We start from the raw sequence: 21,462 nt of genomic DNA, 5'->3' as shown, positions 1-21,462 counted from the left end.
GATGTCTAACTTGACATCAATGCGAGTTGCAGCTTGACACGAAGATCCGCTTCGCCCGAGTTGATGGACTCGCCCCAATAGGGAGTGGCTTGGCGTGCATCACGTGTGGCGGAAACAAACACGCTCAATTTTGGAGGATAGCAGCAGCCGCACCACCACCACCACCACCTCACATGCCGATGAAATATTCCACATTTGTATTGACAATACCAATAATCTATGTATATTAAAATCATTAAAATTCATCCACTTCTCGTGATCCACGTTTTTCTTCTTCTCTTTCACCCGTTTTTCAATATAAGTTCTAATGATTATTTTTTTTTAAAAAAATCTCATACCAATAGAGTGACCTATGAGCGTCTTCGTAATTAGCTAATGTTGGACTCTTCCCAATAGTCTTCAACAGTTTAGTAGATCAAAACGTCATCATAAATAAGAAGAAAATGTGTAAAATCATTACTCATTTATGCAGAGAGATGGGTTCACTACGAATTTTTTGGGAACTATTATGAAATAAAAATCCTTAAAAATTTGTGCCTTCAATGCAAAGAATAAAGTTAAGTCAAAAGGAAGGATGTTTAACTCGTCCCAAATAACCTACCATAAGGTCTCATTTATGTTCTCACCTTTCCTACCTTAAATCTTTTAGCCTACTTAACCGTGAACATAACTATAAAAAAGTTTGAGACTTTTAATAATATTGGTTATGTAAGCATTTTGAATACGCTATGATAACGTTCTTCTCCCTATTAAATTCTTATTTTGTCATTACTAATAGAGAATTCTATTTCTTTGAATCGAACTTTGATATTGGCTTATCTCAATCAAGAATGAATTAAAATGGTTGGAGTCTTATATTAGTTAACTAAAAGAAAAATCATTAGTATATATTTCTTTTAGTATGAGACCTTTTGAAAATCCAAGACTAAGCTAAAAAATGATAATATCTATAACAACCTAAACACATAGCTAAAAGAGATCGTCTGTTTTGGTCTGTTACATATCAAGGTCAACCTCACAATGCTTCGTTCCTATTAGAGAGATTTCCACGCATTTTATAAAAAAAAATGCTTCGTTCTCTCTCCCACCGATGTAAGATCTCACAACCCACCCCTTCGAGAGTCCAACATACTCACTGGCATACGGTATGAAACTTAACTCTAATAACATTTGTAAAAGTTTAAGTCCATAGTTGATATGGTCTATTTTTTCTCATTACTTCATTTTTAACTTTATAATTTCAAAATGTTTCTTGGTTATGCCTTTAGACGTTTGGGTAACTATTTTTAATTACGTTTGTTAAAGATAAATTAGAGTTCAACGTAAATAAAAGCAAAACATTCTGAAGGTTGAAATTAATTTGGCGGCGGAGTAACGACAACCAACAAATCAAGCTGGAATAATACGATTTCAAAAATTCAAACGCTGAGGACTTGTACATCGGAGCCGACGGCGACTTCCGATGTACTTTTGCCTTCACACACTCTGCTTGATCCCTTCGAGTCCGCGACTTGAATGACGTCGGGATTGAACGACGCAAACGCGAGCAGATCTTCATCGCGTTGGAACACAGCCATGTCTTCTTCACTCAGAGTCACCAACGCTTCAATTCCCCGCCCATCTCTTGTATCCATCAGCAAGAAAAAATTGGAGAACATGGAAAGTCCGCCGATGAACCAAACGGGACATCCCCACCCAAAATCAGTTTCGTAAAATCCAAATCTGCTCCAGCTGCTACACAAGTAGAAATTCTTGTCGCTGCTGTACGGACCGTCTGGGTCGGTCATCGTTTTAAAGAACTCCAGATAAGCCTCCGTGTCTTGGTATTTCTTATACCCACTCTTCTTAAACTCCGCAATCCCTTCCCTTAACAAACCGACCACCTCCTGCAACTCTATCTCCTCCACCGCCCCTGCCTTCGTTTCCGGCGTGATGAACCCCAACAGATTCCCGATCGACGTGTCCGACAAATTGGGCTCCAATCTTTTCCGGAGATTCACGGCTTGGCCGAGCACAGACGCCTTTGAAACCCCGGAAGTTGATTTGGATGCAGCTATGGCGCATTTCCATATCAGTCCAGCTACAGATTCCACACGTGTGGGTTGCTCCACTCTGGCACTGGCTGCCTTTGCCTTGAGAGCTGTTATTTTGGATCCCTCGAAAACTAACCTCTTCGTCACGCCTTTCGCGTGGATTCCTGTGTCTGACGTGGGCGTTGCAACTTGGAGATCCTGGGGCGGTTGCAAAACAGAATCGCTGATGAATTCCGGAAGTGGGAGTTGAGAAATTGTTGCGTTGGAATCATCCCCTGCCACGGCAATGGCAGTCCAGGTGTTGATGAAGGAGCTAATCGATGAGGCGTCGGTGATTTTGTGGGACATGAGCAAGCCAATTGTCATGCCACCGCATTGGAACGACGTGGTTTGGACAAGCAGAATGCAGGCTTTGGCAGAGTCGGAGGATGCGATGGAGAAAGGGAGGAATTGGTTGAGTGAGTCGACGTTGAGTTGATTGAGGACGTCGGAGAGACGGCAGTTGACTTGGGCTTCCACATAGATGGCTCCCTCGTCGTTGCAATGGATTGAAACATTATTGTCTTGAACTCGGCCAGCGAATGGATAGTATTGGGCTAATGCCTTGGATAAGGAAGCTTTCAGGAGGTGGGACTTGGATGTTTGATTGTCATCGCCGCCTGGAGCGTAGAAAAGAAGGACGGGTACATAAACAGGCAGAGCTAGCTGATCTAAGAAGGAGAATTTCAAATGCTTTTGGGTTTCCGGCGTTGGAGAGGAAGGTTTGATCTTTTCCTCGCTAATGATCTTCACACTCAATGCCATCTCTCCTAGCTGCACTATCTGATTAACTTCGCATCTAAGAGTTGTTCATATTAAAGCCAAAATTTTGGCATGTATCACGTGTGTCACCACCCAAAAATCTAATCTTTTTCCTTCCTTGATGAGTGGATTTGGCTCATTATAGATCCATCCGCTCATAAAATTTTCATCACCACGTGATGCACGCCCTAACCACTTGCTTACTAATTTATGCGGCTAGTGCTAGTTAGTGCTCGGTGTTGGAATATGAAGCATGGTGTCTAGACGTACAGATATATTTGAAAGATATTTTATAAAGATCACATATTTGATAAATATTTGGTAGAGATATACTTGTTATCCAGGCTCACCGCTAGCGGATATTGTTCTCTTTGGCTTTCTCTCTTGGGCTTCCCCTCAAGACTTTAAAACACGTCTATTGGGGAAGGTTTCCATATCCTTACAAATGGTGTTTTGTTCCCCTCCCCAACTAACGTGGGACATTACAATCCACCCACCTTCGGGACAAGCGTCCTTGCTGGCACTCGTTCCTTTCTCCAATCGATGTTGGACTGCCACCAAATCCACCCGTTTCAGGGCCCAACGTTCTTACTGGCACACCGCCTGGTAGATTATATCTAGTAGGTTTAAATCTTTAGAAGCTACATTCTAGTAAATTGAAACCATATATATACCCTATTACTTTCTTCCTTTTCTGTAATATCTCTAGTACCATTAATAAAACATTTAGCTAATATTCTTTCTTGAATTTTTTTCTCTGGTTTTTGTGTTCATCTTGATCGAATGTGGGTTGTTGAGCGATCTTAACAACTGGAATCAGAGCTACAACTGGTATCGATTCTAACATTAGGAATCATGGATCTCCACAATAGTATAATATTGTCCACTTTGAGCATAAGGTCCAGTGACTTGTCTTGAGCTTTCCCAAAAAAAAGATATCTCTTAAATTAATAATGGATATCCAATGCCGTTGCTGTAATGTAGTAGAAAACGTGAATCACGATGCTGGCGCCTAGAGGCAAACCTTGGACAATGATTTTGTCCATCGTAGTTAGATGCAATTTTCTTATTTTAAACAAAATTCGAGAAGCAACTTACTTGACATGTTTCACGTGGGCATGCTCCGACGGTCCTATAGCATTATTTGTTGTTAAAAGCATTGCACAAGTTCTGGAGCTTCTGTGATTACCAAGAAAGCTGTCAATGGAGCTCCAATTATCAATGTGGTCGCCGGGATTAGCCATCGGAGCAGTGGTGATAATACTTTTGACCCACTTGGTTTACAGGTGGAGAAATCCTAAATGTAATGGAGTCCTTCCTCCGGGCTCCATGGGCTTCCCTCTCATCGGAGAGACCATTCAGCTTATAGCTTCCGGCAACACTCTGGACCTTCCTCCCTTTATCAAGAAGAGAGTGCAGAAGTAAGGCGGTGGGCGGAGGAGATTTGTATTGGGTTATACTGTTATTATAATAAGATGTTTGATTAATCTCGAGTTTGAATTATTACAGATATGGACCCATATTTCGGACCAGTCTGGTGGGTCGATCCATTGTGGTTACGGCTGACCCTGAAATCAACAGTTTCATTTACGCTCAAGAAGGGAAGACGGTGGAGCTCTGGTATTTGGACTCCATTTCCAAGGTGCTCAAGCAAGACGGCGACACTAGGACAACCGCGGGCGGCGTGATTCATAAGTACCTCAGAGGTATCACTTTGAACCACTTTGGCTCCGAAAGTCTCAAGACGAAGCTGCTTGCTGATATCCAGCGATGCGTCGACAAGGTTCTGGTCCAGTGGTCCAGCCGTCCGTCTGTTGAAATGCAGCACGGGACTCTCGCTGTAAGTTTCGCATCTTAATTGCTAAAATGGTGTCTTCCACATCACGTACTGACCCCGACAACCAACCAGATGCTATACGATTTCAACGCGGATGTGATGTTCGGATATGACCCAGAGAAGTCGAGCGAGAGTATCAGCGAGAGCTTAATCACATTAGCAGACGGGTTTATGGCGGTCCCGTTGAACTTGCCAGGAACGAAGTACAACAAATGTCTCAAGGCGCAAAAGAAGCTGGTCAACATGTTCAAGGATCTTGTCAAGGAGAGGCGTCAAGCTGCTGCTGCTAATGCTCGAGGGGATTTTCTTGATCAGGCCCTGCGCGACATTGGCAGCGAACAATTTCTATCTGAGGAATTCGTTGTGAATTTACTGTTCGGAATTTTATTCGCTAGTGGGTCGGTGTCCGGATCGCTCACCTTGATGCTCAAGCTACTTGCAGAGAATCCATCTGTGGTGCGGGAGTTGACTGTAAGTAATTAATCCATCGGTGGAGTGTGTTAGTTGCTACCAACGTAGGCTCTGTGTCTCTATGTTTAATTTTTGTTTGTGGGTGTAATTTTTGTTTGTGGGTGTGTGAGTGTGATCGATATTTCTTTCGCTTCCATTACAACACTCTGCCTGCATAATTGTGGATTGTTTGACTCTTATTTAACACAATTTAACTGATCGGCAGGCCGAGCATGAAGCGTTTCTTAAACAGAGGAAGGATCCAGAATCTCCCATCACTTGGGAGGAGTATAAGTCAATGACATTTACGCTTCAAGTAGGAAGTTACGGTTCGAAAATTAAGTTTATAAACACTACTTTATTTTGGTTCCTAAAGATGTAGGGTTGTGCATATAGGTTATATATGAAACTCTGAGGTTGTCAAACGCACTGCCATTTCTACTGCGGCGAACAATAAAGGACCTGAACATCAAAGGTAAGAAGCTGGTCATTTACAATTGTGTTGATAATGAGAGTCTTTTTAGACGAGTGATGAATTGAAATGGTGGTGGAAATGCTGTGTAGGATATACAATTCCAGCGGGGTGGACGCTTATGGTTGCAAACTCAGCTCTCCACTTGAACCCTGGCACCCACAAGGATCCATTGGACTTCAACCCATGGCGGTGGAAGGTATATTATGGACTATTATAGGACAGGTTATAGGTAGGAAGGGATGATATGCAGGTGATTGGTTTGTAATATTGTTGCAGGACCTAGACCAACACTCAATTTCGAAGAACTTGCAGCCGTTTGGAGGAGGATCTCGGCAATGCGCTGGGGCAGATTACAGCAGGGTTTTCATGGCCATCTTCCTCCACACTCTGCTCACTAAGTACAGGTATATTTTACGAACCACTAGATACAAATTCGAAATACTTTCGTGTTCTATTCTGAGACGAGTCGGGTTTGTTGGGTGCAGTTGGAGAAAGGTGAAGGGAGGAGACATTTCTCGAAGTCCTATTCTGAAATTTGGAGATGGGCTTCATATCAGCTTCAAAGCCAAGGCTTAGATTAGTCTGACATGGGATGAAAAATGCTTTCTTTTGGTTTCGACCAACTCCACTTTGATTCTCTGGTTTTTGTGTGTTAACTATGTTTTGGTCAATAAAAAGCTGGATGGTACCAAGTGAATTCTTTTTTGAACACCACTATCTTCTTTTTTGAACACCACTATCTTCTTTTTTTAACACCACTATCTTCATTTAGCACCATTTCAAGTTCACAATACTCAAAAGCTGCTTACTAACTAACAATTTAATACTCATATTGTCTCCTACAAAAATAATAAAAAGGTTGGAAAGAATGAATTAAGTTAGGATAGTGCTAGACTAAGTCAAAGTGCATATAAACTAGGCTAGACACTCGATATAGACGCCTAGCCGACCATCATAATCTCAGGCTTACCACGTGTTAAAGAATGTGAGGGTTTGAGTCCTCCTCGAATGTCGGCATCTCGATTTTCCATTTGTTTTTCAAAATAACCTTAATTGTAGAGGAAAGTTAAGCAAGATTAATTAAAAAAAAAAATGTTTGTAGTGATTTTAGAAATAGTAAAGTATTTTAAACATTTTTTAATAGTATTTATATATTCTCAAAATTCATCTCATTCAAATACAATTTCAATTAATCTATGTACTCATTTTCTACTCGAACATCATATTATTCACAGGTACAAAAGGTATAGAAAATAATTATAATAGTAAACGGTACATAAATTTAAGTATATATGAAAAAGAATGATAGACAAAACTATTATAATAAAGGAACAAATTATCATGGTAAAGAAATAAGGATGAAGGCTCAAAATATAGCAAGTAAAATGAAATTATTTAAAATTATTAAAATTAAAAAAATCCTAATAATACTAATGGAAGAAAATTAAATATAGTAAAATAAATAAATAAACGGGAGAGTAACACAAAAATTGGTCAACTGGGCAAAGGATCGTATAATGAGAAACTCAAAACAAATTTTGAAAAAACTGAAAAATAAAATTAATAATTTTAATTGAGAATATTATGGCCAAAATTCGCCCAAGTGAGAAGCCCAAATGTGAATTTATTTTGGGCCGTCTGGAAATCCATAAAGGCGCTGGCTCGGTCTGAAAGTTGAACGTCGAGTCTTCTTTCGATCCACGCTGCGCTGCCTTTGATGTCGCTTGTCGCCGACGCGTTCCCTTCACTCACACTCGCCCTAAAGCCCTAAACCCCCGTCGTCGTCGTCGTCGTCCAGTGAACTAAACTCAGAAGAACATGGTGAGACTCACAGTCGATTTAATCTGGAAAAGCCCTCATTTCTTCAATGCCATTAAGGAGCGAGAACTGGACCTTCGAGGTTGTCTGTCTTTTCTCAACTCTTACTTCTTTCCCTATCTCGGCCACGCATTTCTTAACTCCTTTCTTCTCGTCTCCAGGAAACAAGATAGCAGTTATAGAAAACCTAGGTGCCACCGAGGTGAGTGATTTCTACCGCTTTATTTCTCTTGTTTTAAATCTGTGCAACACCAAGATCTGTCAAGTTCGATTCCGGAGTGTTTTTACCCTGCTATGATCGTACCTAACTTCATCATACTATTTCTCCTCTCGGGTTAGTTTTGTTGTAGTCTAAACTTCAAATTAAATTCCTACCAGCTATTTTATGGGGTTAATTGTTTTTCTGGTAAGTCGTCTTCCTTACATGCTGGTGAAAATCCTTCGGTGTGAGTTTTCATTTTCTTGTTTTGCTACGATCACTTGTACAATTTTGAAGGTTCAATGCAGTTTCATTTTACAAAAGACTCCGATTTTCAGCCATATGATGCCAAAATTCATTAACTAATTTAAATTTGTCTTACCGAGTGTCCTATTGTTCTTTTTAACCACAACTATCAGAACCTGAGCCCGAATATCATTTTTCTATGGAGTTATGGCCTTGTCATAGAACCGCTGACCTGGAAGTACTTCTGAAAACTCGTCTTCGGTTTCCTTTTTAAGCAAAGGTTGGGGTCAACGTTTCTTTAGAGAGAACCAAGCTTGAATGAAGAGGTGGTTCATAGTTTTCACATCCTTTCTGCATAAGTGATAGATTTGAGATTTGATGCGATATAGAAAGCACTGGACTCCTTTGCATTCTATCTTGAGTAACAAGACCTTAACCATATTTTTTAGAGTTGCAACTTTGCTCAGGTTGTTTGGAACCTCTATTTTGAAGTGTTTGGATTTCAGTCTTGTAAAAACAAATGTCTTAGGGAGATGATTGAACAGTTCCTTTCCCATCTGTTGTCTTGGGAGAAGGAGATGCTTTGTTGTAGGCAAGGATCTATGCTATGTTGCGAGACTTGTTGATATGGTAACCCTAGCTAGGTGAATCTAAGAACTCTCATAAATGCTTTGGATATGCAAACCGCTAGTTCACAAATGCTAAAACCCTCAAATCAATTTTTTTTCATTCCAGATGATTGTAACTCTTGGAAATTTGATTTAACAACCTTTTTAATAATAAGACCTTTAGATCTAAATATATCTAAGAGTCTCGAAGCAATAGAGAATCATCCCAAGGGAAAGTAAGATTCGATTACCTTGTTGATCGAATGTCTAAGGGATAGAATACTTGTTTGAGATTCGATCACTCCACAAGTAAGATTGATCAAGTCGAGCTTGAATGATTCTAAGCATGCAACACTACCCTACATAGAATTGCCAAAAAAAAAAAAAAAAAACTCTCGACTAAAAGAAAGCATAAATGCTCTTTTTACTAAATTCTTTAAGTCTACTTTACGCAGACAACATACATGGCTTTATATAGTATTAAAAAAAAACCCTTGACCTTCTATGAGACATTTCAAGGGTTGTAATTTTCATACTTTATGATCATAAGTAGCCACCGTGTAAATGTAACCTTAAAGTAAATAAAAAGCCTTAAAATATATTCATGAAATACTACAACTCTAAATTATCATCCACTCAAATTTTGCAACCATCCAAGAATAAATGAAGCTTGGTTCTTCTCTAATGTTTGCATTAATTGCAACTCGAATTTATCTTAGGGTAATTTGAACAACATTTTTGTTACATCTTCCTTAAAGTCATACTTTAGAGTGGTTGAGAGAGATTCTAGTGAAGTGTGGTTCCTTGTTAGGTTCTATGTTTCTCTTTGAACTTCCGTGATGAGACTGTTCTATAATTAATCTTTATGTCTTGTTTTACTTGATTGAAGCCTATTTCTTTAGTGCGGTTTCCTTTTGTAAGTGGTGGTTTTTGAATGCTTGTATATTCCTTCAATTTTTTCTCTTATTGAATGTTCAATTCTTTATAGAGTATATATATATATGTATAAAATAAACTTGGACCTGTTTAGGGAACTTACAGGTGTAAACCAAATAGGAGTAACTCTTATTGAATTTCCCCATATATGCAAGAGTAGTATTTATACTAGCATAACTCTTAACCGAAACTAACGAACCAAACCACTCCAACGGCTACCTACAGATTTATCATAGGATTATCTACATCACTTACCTTCCCAAATGAGTTCCACGAAAGTAGAACACAACTTGGACTAATTAGAGTTTAGTTTGAGGTTAACCAACATATGAGGAGAAAGGCCATTTGAATCGAGTTTCCAAACCAATCTACCTTATCAATGCTTGGCTTTACTAGAGTGATCTTAAAAGGGAGAGAAAAAAAAAAAAAAAAAAAATTCTCTCTTTAATTTTCTAGCAAACAATCTTCTCCTCAAGCTTACACCCCATTGATTCTCTCGGAAAGATTCTTGATGAGAGCTCCTTGGGTATTTGGGACAGAATTATTTTGAAAAGAAACAGAAGTGGCCTCTTTTGATAACCAAAATTTAGAAAGAGTACCATCATGGAAATTCTATCCACACAAGGCAGAAGTTTAGTAAATGAAGAATAAATTGTCTAAGAATTTGTGTCCTTTTACACGGCCTTATGTACAAAAGACAATGCCCTCTACAAATTTCCCCATGATCTTGGCTGGAGTCATATTGATCATCAGCAAGCTGCCTCCCTCGATGTTGTTTTCACCGAAGAAGAGGTGGGGAAGGCGATTCAGCATCTGGGCTCAACAAAACTCCAGGACCGGATGCTTTTATCTCAGATTTTTTTTTTTTTGCAAATGTTGGAACTTTACGAGAGCGGATATCTTGAGAGTATTCCAAGATTTTTTTTTTCTGAAACGAAGTTATCATTGGAAACCTAAACGAAACATACATATTTCTAATCTCAAAGAAACTGGATGCCCACATTGTTGCAGACTTCCGTCCCATAAGTCTCACGATAGGACTATATTAAATCGTAGCAAGGATATTATCACAATGTCTTGAAAAGGTTTTCCCCTTCACAATAACCGAGCAACAAACAAATTTTGTAGAGGGGTGACAAATTCTCGATGCATCCCTCATGGAAAACAAACTCATAGATGAATGGAAAAGAAAGAAACAAAAAGGTATAGCCATCAAACTTGACATGGAAAAGGCCTTCGACAAAGTTGATTGGACTTTCCTCGAAAACATTCTTGTGGCAAAAGGCTTTGGCTCAAAATGGCGAAGGTGGATAATAGGATGCATCTCATCCACAAACTTCTCCATCATCATCAATGGAAGTTTGAGAGGGAAGATTTATGCCACTCGGGATCACCGACAAGGAGATTCACTGTCCCCTCTTCTTTTCATCATGGTAATGGACGGCCGACTGACAAAAGAAAATGTGAAGGGCAGATAAAAGGTTTTCAAATTGGTAATGAAGGCTTAACCATCAAACCACCTTCAGTTCGCAGACGACACAATCCTCTTTTCTGACTTGGCAGATGCCTCTTCCATAAAGAACATGATCGACCGAACTTGCCATAGAGTGGGTGATGGAGGAAACACATCATTTTGGACCGACCCATGGATTGAAAACACCACACTAGCCCTGAGGTATCCACTTTTGTACAGGCTCTCTCATAGCAAAAAAGCCACAATCAAAGAAACGTGGAATGTTGTCAACAAATTCTGGGACCTAAAGTTCGGTAGGAATTTAAAGGATAATGAAGCAATAGAATGGGCCGAATTCAGCCTTGTCCTTGCCCCTGTGGTATTGTCAAACGTAGCAGACTCACTGACTTGGCTCCCCAGCGCTGACGGGGTCTTCTCTCCAAAATCTTTGATGATGAACATGGGGGAAAGTAGAAGTAATAAATCCCACGCTAGCAAAGACAGTATGGAAAAGACATCATCCTAAAAAGGTGAAGTTCTTCCTTTGGGAAATAGCACATTAAGCCATTATCACAAGTGAAAATCTTCAAAAAAAAGAATGTCTTACATCACTCTTTCTCCAAATTGGTGTCCATTATGCAAGAAAAAAAGTGAACCACTTATTTATGCAATGCACATATGCTCAGTATTTCTGAACAACGATTCTCAATATATTCAGATGACATCTCACATTTCCTAGGGAGGTAAAAGATCTATTGGACATGACCTTAACGTACCACCCTTTCTAGAATGAAAAAGTCCTACTGTGAAAAAACCTCATCATGACTTTCTTTAGAAATCTGTGGAAAGAAAGAAATCAGAGAATATTTGCAGAAAAGACACGGACTTACACAAAACTTTTCGACAATATTGTTTACCAAGCTATATCTTGGTGTTAACTGTCTAATATTTTTACTTCCTATAGTTATCCCTCGCTCATAGTAAATTGGGAAGGTCTTTTATAAACACCATGGATTAACATTCCTTTTGTAAATTTCAATCATCAATAAAATGACCTCTGATATATATATATTTTAATTATGTCTCTCATGTAAACTTAGTTGAGCCTGTAGTTTCAATAACTCCATGGCTAAAAGTCACCTCCAGGATCACCTGATTGGATAAGAACCATATTTACTATATAAAACTTTTCACCGAAAGCCTCCTCATGAAAGTATCTCCATAGCCACCTTATCAGTAAGGCTTCTTCATTGTGTCTCAGGTATCCCATGTTCAATCCACCTAAAGAAATAGGGACTCTGGAACGGCAGCCCACTTCCACTTGATTAAGTGACAACCTTAATTTAAGTTTTGTAAATAACATTCTCATTCTTATGTCTCAAGCTTCCAGGGTTGATTTCTCACTACCCTTGAGTACTTTGTTTTCAATTGAATAGAAATGATATTCCTTAATCCTTTATTTGAAAGATTTAGTCCAAAGTCTCTTGCAATATTGAGTTGGACTTGTGTTTGTTCACCTTATTCTTCCTTTCCAAGAGCCAAAAAAAAAGGAAGCAAAGAAAAGAAAATGCTGCCACCAAAAGTCTCTAGAAGGGTTTCCTGTTAAAAGAACTCAAAAGTGTATTTGCACCGAGGCCTCCAACCTTGTGGTGAGTGTATGTGTCCGTGCGCGTGGGTGGGGGAGGGGTGCACCAGCACACCACTAAGTTGCTTGAGAATTAGAGTGCCTTAAAGTAGAAGTAAAAGACCACAAAATATCAAAAGGTGGACCGAAGTTTCATTTTCTTTTTGACAAACCAATGCCCCCATCTCCTGTTAAATTGGACAGAATATATCAAGAAGGTGGCACCCTCACACAGTGCGCTAAATTTCATTAATATTCTTAACTAAATTTCATTAATATTCTTAACTTGAAGGTGCTTTCTCATCTAAACCCCAAGTTTCCCATTCCTTTTGCTGGTTGTATGAGGATAAAAAGTTTGTTAACTTATCTGGCTCTCCCAAAAGTGATGTCTACTCTTGGTTTTCTTTTATTTGTAACCATATAATGTTAGATTTCCTTGACCATAAATTTCAGGACCAATTTGATGCCATTGATTTGTCTGATAATGAGATTGTAAAGCTGGAAAATATGCCATATCTTAATCGATTGGGCACATTGCTGATCAATAATAATAGAATCACTCGTATTAATCCAAATATTGGAGGTGAGCTTTCCATTATGCTTTTATAGGATTATTTAGCAATCTTGTTTTTTGAAGTAAGTGTTCTAAAAAAGTTTATTTCTTCATTCTTGTCAGAGTTCTTGCCAAAATTACACACGTTAGTTCTTACGAACAACAGACTTGTGAACTTGGTAGAGATTGACCCGTTGGCGTCCCTTCCAAAACTTCAGTTTCTTAGTTTGTTAGACAACAATATTACGAAGAAGCCAAACTATAGATTGTATGTCATTCACAAGTTAAGGTCACTCCGGGTGCTTGATTTCAAGAAAGTCAGAAACAAGGTAACTTATTCCTGCATTCAAACCTTATTATTGATAAAATGGCTGTATCTTAACATATGTTTGTAAATTCTTAAAACTTCATTCGATAACAATTTTAAACAATTTTATTTTGGTTTAAGAAGTTATTTTAAAAATTTTAGCCAATGGTTCTCTATTATAAAATTCTTTACATATGTTCGTAAATTCTTAGACTTCATCCGATAAAAAAATAAAGAAATAAAGAAACCACCTACTTTCATGTACGATACATTAATAGATATCTCATGCCCCCTACATCTCTTCATTTCTTAACGTCAATGGCAGGAGAGATTGGAGGCTAGGAATTTATTTTCATCAAAAGAAGTTGAAGAAGAGGCAAAAAAGGAATCTGTGAAGACTTTTGTTCCAGGTGAGGTAGAGAATGCTTCCAAACCTGTGGAGGAGAAACAAACTTCAACCATGTCTGCACCAACACCGGAGCAAATTATAGCTATTAAGGTGTGTACATTCTATACTATCTAAAGTTTAAGAATCTCTTTCACTGAAACATATGTTTGCAAGTTGTCAAGATCTTCTGTTTTCTTACTGTTTAACTTTGTTGAGATTTAGGGCCTGCTACTTTTCTTGTCTGGGAAGAGGGCAAGTTCCAAAACTTTTACAATTGATTATCATTTCCTCACAAAAAAAGTATTACAAGGTGGTTATCGATGGGTCTTCATCCTCCCTTCTCTCTCTGGTCTAAGGAGCTCTTTCTATTCTAGGTTGGAGAGTCTTGTGTTTTTTATCTTGAGTTTGTCTCTTTCTTGTGTAAATCATTTTCTTCTCTCGATTCCTTCTCATCCTCGTTCTCACACCCTTTTGAAGCTAAACTTTATAACTTGGAGGTGGAAGGTGGTCAATTTTTCTTCAAGGCAGTCATAGATGGGAGGAATTATCCTTTAACTTAGAATGTAGAAATAAAATTTGTAGGATATAATTTAGAATTTTATTTATTTTCTAGAATCTAATTATTCTAATTATAAATCAATTATTCTTGATTCTTATTTTTAAACAAAAGTGATCAGTTAAAATTAAAGAAATTAAATCGAATAATCAATTTTTAGGGGGTCTTTTATAAATTGGGTGGGACCCGACTTTGTTATTAATTGTGGATATTTTTATTGGCGGGCTTGTTTTTTTGCAAGCCCTTGTGTGGTTTCTAATTAAAAAAAGTTGTAGAAGAGTGTTTGACCACCTTATGTTTCCAATTATGTTGTGCGATCAATTAACTCTCTATGCTACAGGCGGCCATTGTTAATTCCCAAACTCTTGAAGAGGTTGCAAGATTGGAACAGGTGTGCTTGGTTTTCTATTGTAAAAAAGGAAAAAGGGAAAAGAAAGATCTCTATTTAAATGTTAGTATGAGAATCATAACGTTCAAGAATTCTTCTTTGTTGCCAGGCACTAAAGTCAGGTCAGCTACCTGCAGATTTGAATCTTTTGGAAGATAATACTGTGACAAATACCACAAAAGATACAGACGATAAGACAATGTCTGATGGTGGAGATGAAGAAAATGTATCCAAGGATGCAAAAGAACAATCGAATGATGAATCTACACCTATGGAGCAGGTACCACTACTTTTATGCTAAATGAGTGATGCCTTTGTGCGGTTTTATTTTTTTTATTTTTTTAAAAGCTCATGTAAACTTAATACACGCCCCTCGTGCTGTTGTTTTCTCGCATTCCTGGTAAAGCTTGTTATCGCAAGCACATGTCTATTTACATAGCTAAGCTGTTCTAATATACAGTTAATTTTATGTAGGAATAGTAGATAATCGTTGCTCGTACTACTTGGTGGCTCATCTATTAGCTTTCATCGATTGGTGATCCTGTTGGGCTGATTTGTGGACATTTTAAAGAACTTTTGAGAAGTCCAAGCATGTCCCATCTTAGCCTGGGGACGTTAGACCTCTACTTCACCTCTTTTTTAGGAGTTGGTTCTTTTTCTCCCTTCTAGTTTCTTTTCCTTGTTTGGGTAAAGAATTTTTTAAATATATGTATGGATAGATATCAGAGACGTGAAATGGTTTATGTTGTATCTACGACACTCGTAATTGCTTGGAATTTTTCTTCTTTAAAAAATGTACGGATATTTGGCCTAGATTCCAGGACTTGCAGAGTTAACCTCTTTTTTCGTCCAACTTTAACATTTTTGCGAATATAGAATAAACTTGTATCAGCGGAGATGACATGGGCTCTCTTTCAAGTTCCTAAGTTTACTATGAAAAAGTTTCTACACCCTTATAAAGAATGTTTTGTTCCTCCTTTAATTGATATGAGATCTCACAATCCACTCGATATAGGATCTCACAATTCACACTCTTGTGCGATGTGCCAGTGATAAAGGTGGGCATTGAGAGGAGTGGATTGTGAGATCCCACATCGACTGGAGAGGTGAACAAGTAACAACAAAGATCTTAAGCCTCAACGAGGGTGGATTGCGGGAGAGGGGAAAGTGAATCAGCGGTCCGGATGGGGGATGGACAATAGGCCTCTAATGGAGGTGAGGTGGATTATGAGATACCACAACATGAGTGGAACAAGTGATAGCGAGGATGGTGAGCCTTGAAGGGGGTGGATTGTGAAATCTCAATTCTTCTAGAGAGGGGAGCGAGTGCCAATGAGAACATTGGCCTGTGGGAGAGTGGATTATGAGATCTCAAATCGTCTAGAGAGGGGAACAAGTGCAATTGAGAACGCTAGGTCTCGAGGAGGGAAGGATTGTGAGATCTCACATTGACTAAGAGGGAAATGAATGTGAGTGAGAACATTAGATCTCGAAGGGGACTGAGATTCCACATTGATTAGAAAGGGAAACAAATGCCAACGAAGATGAGAATGCCAGGCCCCAATCGGGGTGGATTGTGAGACACTAGACTCTAAAGGATAAGCCCAAAAAGAAAGCCGAAAGAATACAATAATATTTGTTACAAAATTATTATAAATTTTTAAATACGAATTACATACCATAGGAACTGGATAACCTTATTAAACTACTTCTAAATGATTTCTAAACGATTTCCTAAATAACAAGCCTAAACTTTCTTTAAGATAATATGTATACACATATAATCAATCAAATTCAATTCTAGCTGAACCAAACCAACACAGTGAACCAAACTGAACTTTTGTTTCTCAGAAACGAATCAACCCAAGAAAATCTAAAAAATATAATAACCCAGTTAAGCTCTTAAAAAGGCCACCACAATTATCTTATTATTTAGGTGCCCCTAAAAGAACATTAGTTTAAAATAATTCACAGAAACACACCAGAACATATCGACTAAAAGAGTTCAGATCTCCAAACAAAACACACCTACAACAAGTATAGTAGCGATTTAGATTTTGTTTTAGATGCATCTCCAAAAATGTTGTTTCAGAAACTATTTTGTAGCCTACTTCCTGCCGCTTCCAAAAATGTTGTTTTAGATGCATCAATGAGTACCAAAATCATACCGAACAAACAACCTTCAAATACAGTAACATACATATGCATTCAGATCCAACCGACATGGTTTATCAGCAAAGATAAGCAGTCAGACATGACACACATTCAAAAAGTTAAGAACATACGGCATTGAATATTATTGCAGTACTTCAAATATTTTTGTAACCGAGTATCTGCTGTAGACAGCAACCATTCCACCAGAACAGAGGCAGCACTATGGCTAAAAATTGGAGCACCCATCCTTTACGATAAATCAGATAATTGGCGCCAAATCCAGATCAAAAGGACAAAACCCCTACGAGTAGACAGGATTGATCAAAGCATGTGAGTCAATACATATGTATATTAAAACAATATTTGGTGTAAGCAAAAAAAGAATCAGCGTGGATAGAGAGGAACTAAAGAAACCTTAATGAAGCCTTCACAAATTTTCCTGTTCAAACCAAGACTAACCTCCGCGAACCCTGGGCGTTGGTGCAAGCTCTTTATTCCCCTTCTGCACCAGCAACGGGGAGTGATCGATTGATTGCTATTCAGAATCACCGTACTCTTCCCCATCAGATAGCTCATCAAACGATCTCATGTCAAGCTGGTAACGAAGAATTCCTCCAATACCACCAAAACCCCTGCAGAACTGTGATCCTTCCTGTGATTTGTTGGTGACGAACTCAAGTGTGCAACCAAACTGTTTGTACTCGTTTGCAAACCATTCCAGCAAGGCCACCTTTTCTTGAACCTCCAACTCAGCAGAGGTGACGGAGTCACGGAAGTTGCTCTGATTGGCCTCCTGTTCCTTATTCAAGTGCTTTATAACAATCTCACCAGTGGAAGCATTCTTTAAAACATACCTGTTGATATCCAAATTTTCCCAAACAATGAGTATCTCAACAGCGCCCATCTCCAGAGCTTTCAGTGTGTCATCAACACCAAAAACATATTTCCCCGTGTCCTGGCTAATCTCTTCAAAGTATTTTCCAATCAAGCGCTTCTCCTGTATAAATTTTACATTAGACAAGATCTCGGAGGACAGTTCAATGGCCTGATTAAATCCATTTTCTCCTCCATAAGACACATCAACTACATTAAGTATTTTTGTTTGAAGACGAGGATCAAACATGTCTGATTGACTGAGCTCTGTTTTGAAGTCGGCTGATCCAGCCAGTATCAATCCTGCAACATTAGGTTGACTAGTGGCAGGATTAATAAAGAACTGGGTTGCAAGCTCTGCTGTTTTCCTGACATAGTTGTGCCGCTTCTCCATCCGAAGACGGGCAAACCTAAGTGCTGATTGACCTCCTCTTCCATGTTTTTTAGGAAGGTCAACACTAAATTTGTGAAGAACCTCACGTGTGTTACCACTCAATGTACCAAAGAGTGTTCCATTACCATCCATGACAATGAAGCCAAACTTGTCATCAGATTCTAAAAGTTCATTCAGGGCTTCCGTATGGAACTTATTGTCACAGAGATACAGAGATGCATTTATAGGTCTGAAAGGTTCAAAATCAATAGTGACTTTCTTTTCTTTTCCATCTTCAGTCACGATAGTCCCAGTATAAAGCACAAGCCCATTCGGAGGAACTTTGCTATACAGCTTGAGTCTCTGCTGAGCAGATGTGATAGCACCCAAAACAGATTGGCGATTCACCCTGCTCTTAATGTTCGAAGCAGTTCCAAATTCATCACCAAGCATCTTAGTAACACGAGATATTTGATCACGCGGAGGCATGATAAGAGATATCATACTAGTCCCATTTCCTCTAGCAGCTTCAAGTGCTTTAATCAACTTCTTAATTTTCCATATTTCAATGTTCTTATCAGTTTCATGACCGTCAGCCATTGCAATAAATGAGAATACTGCGGGGAAAAGAAAACGATCTGAAGGATGCACTGGATAAAGAAACTTTAATCGTTTCCATAAGAGGTTTTGTAGGACAAGTTTATTAAATTAAATTCAAAGAAAGACAACAAAAGATTTTACACCAGAAGGTCTAGTGGACGTTTTCATATAATTTCATTAACACAAGAACTTGTCATAAAGTGAGAGAAAGATACCGGCGGTATAGGTGTTCAAGAGAGAAATATGCCGCTGCGATGGGTGTTCTCGAGAGAGCCGCTACCGGCCGCTAGAATCGGGGATGAAACTCCTGAGAGATGCCGCCGGAAGATTTCAGCGAGAGAAATCTCGAACCGCCGGGAGAGATCTGAGAGATTGAAGAAGGCAGTTGCGAACTTGGATAAGCAACCGGAGGAATGGTGGGCCACAGACTCTGCTCTGAAGGGACGAGAGAGATCGAAGATTGAATTTGTGGGATTTAGGGTTTCTTCAGAAGTCAGAGGAAAAGATCTTGGGCTGGAAGAGTCGGGTTGGGCTGGCCGGCTAGGTTTTATATTTAATTAACAAATTTATTTAAAACATAACCGCCAAGAGGGGTAAAAAACAAAGAGAAGTATTTATCCATGAATTTGTCAGTTCAGCTGGATCTTAGGCTTTGCTGGATTTCACAATTTTTACCCTAAATTCGATGTAATTTTTAACCTAAAAATGAACTTTAATTTGAAATTTTGTTTACAAAAATAAAATTAGAATTGTAATTGCGTTGAAATCTTGTTTGTTTGCCACAGTGATAACACACTTCGTAGGCTATTTTTACGGCCTATTTTTATTGCGAGTCTTTGATTTTCAATCTATATTCACATTTTATTCCCTTGGTAGGAATTGTTAAATAAAGCAATGTATCCAAAATTGGTTGAAAGCATTAACAACCAAGTAGTTTTAGGGCCAATTAATGCCTAGAAATTGAAGGGCAGTGATTGTTTGAGACGCTATTTAGAACATCTCAACCATTTTAGATACACTCAAGTAATAGAACACGTAATCTCCAACTCTGATTATAGAGTTTCTTGTTAGCACAGTTGGGATACAAGGCTATCCTTCATTTCATGGCTGGTTGAATGAGGACTAATCTAAGAAGGCTGGGAAGGATCTAGTCGGCATTGTTTTCACAACTTTTAATTTCTCCAATAATCAATAGTTGTGAATATTTATGAACAATGTTTAACAGCTTTCACTCCTATAAACCAAACCCAAATTCAAAAAAAAAAAGACTCCCAATATTACGTTGTTGCGAAAATTTCAACATCCCCTAAGGTTGTGGCTAGGATGTAGCTAAACAGACTAGGTTAGTAGGAAAGCATTGTACATGTCATCAAATTTCAACATCCTCCTGTTCATGTTGGAACCTGCATCCTCTGTAAACAATAAATCATATTAAGTCCACTGCCCGCAGATTAATAACTCACCATTACAATGACTAATCAATCTCAGAGTAGAAACTACCTTTCCCAGCCTTTCATGGAAAATTAACTCCACTTGGTTTCGTAGACTTTCCACATCCATGGCATAATCTCGGTGATCTTCCTCTTCCATTAATACCTCCAGTTTCACCCTCATCCTCTCCAAAGCAACATCCAGCCCACAAAATTCTCTTAAAACTTGAGCTTTCGTTGTCCTCAGAAGCAACAGGTTCTTTAGAGCAATGAGGGCCTGTAAATTCACATCAAAACCTTTCATTTGAATAAGGGCCACACCTCTTAATTTACAAATGAGCACATGTCAGATAAATTTTGGAATATTCTCAGAAAACAGACATCTTGAGCCAAACAACAATAATACAGTACCTTGATGGCTTCTTCTACAAAATGAACAATTAATCTATAAGGATGCTCCTGTTCATGCGCCTAAAAGATAACAAATTAAAGTGCAGCAGGACTCCGACAAATAAAAACCCACCTTCTCCTGGAGGTCAATGTCCTTCGAATGGGTTAGATCAACCACGGACTTCAAGAAAAAACGATCACCAAAAAATGACCTCTCAGCTTCATTTGCTTTTTCTAGTTGTGTCTCAGCCAGATCACTTACCAAAAACACAGCTTTCTTTTGCAATCTGATATCCATGCTTGAGTTTCTTAGAATATCCTATAGAGACCATAAGAAAACAGTCACTTTTATATATCATGAAAGTGACACATCAATCCTCTTTTTATCTTCAGTTGGTCACCTGAAGCATAGTTTCTCCAGCTGCGGCATAGAATAATTCCTGGCCAGATAAATTATTTCGAACCAAGGAGGAAATAGCATAAAACGCCTTGATGGCTTCTTCTACAAAATCAGATTTCGCCATCCTTACTAATTTTGACAGTGCCCCGAGTTCCAATACCTGACAATAAGAATGTAACTGGAGGCAAATTCTACAAAGAGGTCTATAAGAGTAATTCCACTCAGCGTAAGGCAGTACCTGCTTTTGAACAATAGGGTTATTCTGACTGGCTTTTCCAAGAATCCATGCTGCCACTTTCCTAACTTCAGGATCAATATGATTAAGCTCATGAATAAGCACAGCAAGGCCCCCAAGTTTGCCCAAATCTACCGGAAAAAGATACAAATTTTCAATAATGTAAAAGAAGGTATGATAACAAAGCCAAAAACACTGCATCTGAAAATGGTTAGGTCCTAGCTTCTTGTGGCAGGAAATTTTCAAGAATATTTCATGAATGTTAACATGTATTTGAGATTTCTTTTCAAGAGTGAGTGCTTTTCAGTCTTTAACAAAAAAAAAAAAAAAAAAAA

At 38.5% G+C, this 21,462-nt stretch overlaps 5 protein-coding genes across 7 annotated transcripts in view; 2 read left to right on the top strand and 3 right to left on the bottom strand.

The window, feature by feature from the left end:
* Positions 1-1,347: 1,347 nt before the first annotated feature.
* On the bottom strand, positions 1,348-2,854 carry LOC111460661 (BAHD acyltransferase BIA1-like). Its single transcript, XM_023103873.1, has one exon. The coding sequence runs from the start codon at positions 2,835-2,837 to the stop codon at positions 1,419-1,421; it is 1,419 nt and encodes a 472-aa protein (XP_022959641.1). The 5' UTR covers positions 2,838-2,854; the 3' UTR covers positions 1,348-1,418.
* A 1,115-nt stretch (positions 2,855-3,969) lies between these two features.
* Positions 3,970-6,327, top strand: LOC111461007 (cytochrome P450 87A3-like). Its single transcript, XM_023104429.1, has 8 exons — positions 3,970-4,255; positions 4,344-4,674; positions 4,744-5,142; positions 5,348-5,437; positions 5,518-5,596; positions 5,686-5,792; positions 5,873-6,000; positions 6,082-6,327. Exons 1-8 carry the CDS (start codon positions 4,038-4,040, stop codon positions 6,170-6,172), a joined length of 1,443 nt encoding a protein of 480 aa, XP_022960197.1. The 5' UTR covers positions 3,970-4,037; the 3' UTR covers positions 6,173-6,327.
* A 927-nt stretch (positions 6,328-7,254) lies between these two features.
* On the top strand, positions 7,255-15,513 carry LOC111461186 (U2 small nuclear ribonucleoprotein A'). The gene is made up of 8 exons (XM_023104690.1): positions 7,255-7,496; positions 7,576-7,616; positions 12,934-13,063; positions 13,157-13,362; positions 13,666-13,839; positions 14,625-14,675; positions 14,782-14,952; positions 15,147-15,513. The coding sequence occupies exons 1-8, from the start codon at positions 7,415-7,417 to the stop codon at positions 15,150-15,152; spliced, it is 861 nt and encodes a 286-aa protein (XP_022960458.1). The 5' UTR covers positions 7,255-7,414; the 3' UTR covers positions 15,153-15,513.
* Positions 15,514-16,791: 1,278 nt separating this feature from the next.
* LOC111461184 (eukaryotic peptide chain release factor subunit 1-3-like) lies at positions 16,792-19,191 on the bottom strand. Of its 2 annotated transcripts, none has more exons than XM_023104687.1 (3): positions 18,888-19,191; positions 17,241-18,689; positions 16,792-17,127 (listed from the first exon to the last, which is right to left on the bottom strand). In XM_023104687.1, exon 2 carries the CDS (start codon positions 18,670-18,672, stop codon positions 17,362-17,364), a length of 1,311 nt encoding a protein of 436 aa, XP_022960455.1. In that variant the 5' UTR covers positions 18,673-18,689; positions 18,888-19,191; the 3' UTR covers positions 16,792-17,127; positions 17,241-17,361. The 2 variants fall into 2 exon arrangements, with proteins under 2 accessions (XP_022960455.1, XP_022960456.1); XM_023104688.1 differs by having other exon boundaries at positions 17,286-18,689.
* Positions 19,192-19,696: 505 nt separating this feature from the next.
* LOC111461185 (hsp70 nucleotide exchange factor FES1) overlaps positions 19,697-21,462 on the bottom strand; it is a 4,841-nt gene continuing 3,075 nt past the window's right edge. The window contains exons 4-9 of one of the 2 annotated variants that reach the window (XR_002713534.1): positions 21,131-21,258; positions 20,894-21,052; positions 20,626-20,811; positions 20,173-20,379; positions 19,969-20,084; positions 19,697-19,926 (exon numbers count right to left, since the gene is read on the bottom strand). Coding sequence is in view for 1 of the 2 variants with exons in the window: in XM_023104689.1 (XP_022960457.1) it covers positions 20,064-20,084; positions 20,173-20,379; positions 20,626-20,811; positions 20,894-21,052; positions 21,131-21,258 (701 nt within the window). In the remaining variant the exon portion in view is untranslated. Of the gene's footprint in view, positions 20,085-20,172; positions 20,380-20,625; positions 20,812-20,893; positions 21,053-21,130; positions 21,259-21,462 lie in introns of both variants that reach the window. The other variant, XM_023104689.1, reaches the window with a different exon arrangement.

The sequence above is a fragment of the Cucurbita moschata genome, unplaced genomic scaffold (genome assembly GCF_002738365.1).
Source record: "Cucurbita moschata cultivar Rifu unplaced genomic scaffold, Cmos_1.0 Cmo_Scf00024, whole genome shotgun sequence".
NCBI lineage: Eukaryota > Viridiplantae > Streptophyta > Magnoliopsida > Cucurbitales > Cucurbitaceae > Cucurbita > Cucurbita moschata.
Note: the sequence above shows the minus strand (reverse complement) of the source record. Positions and strands in the feature narration are given on the sequence as shown.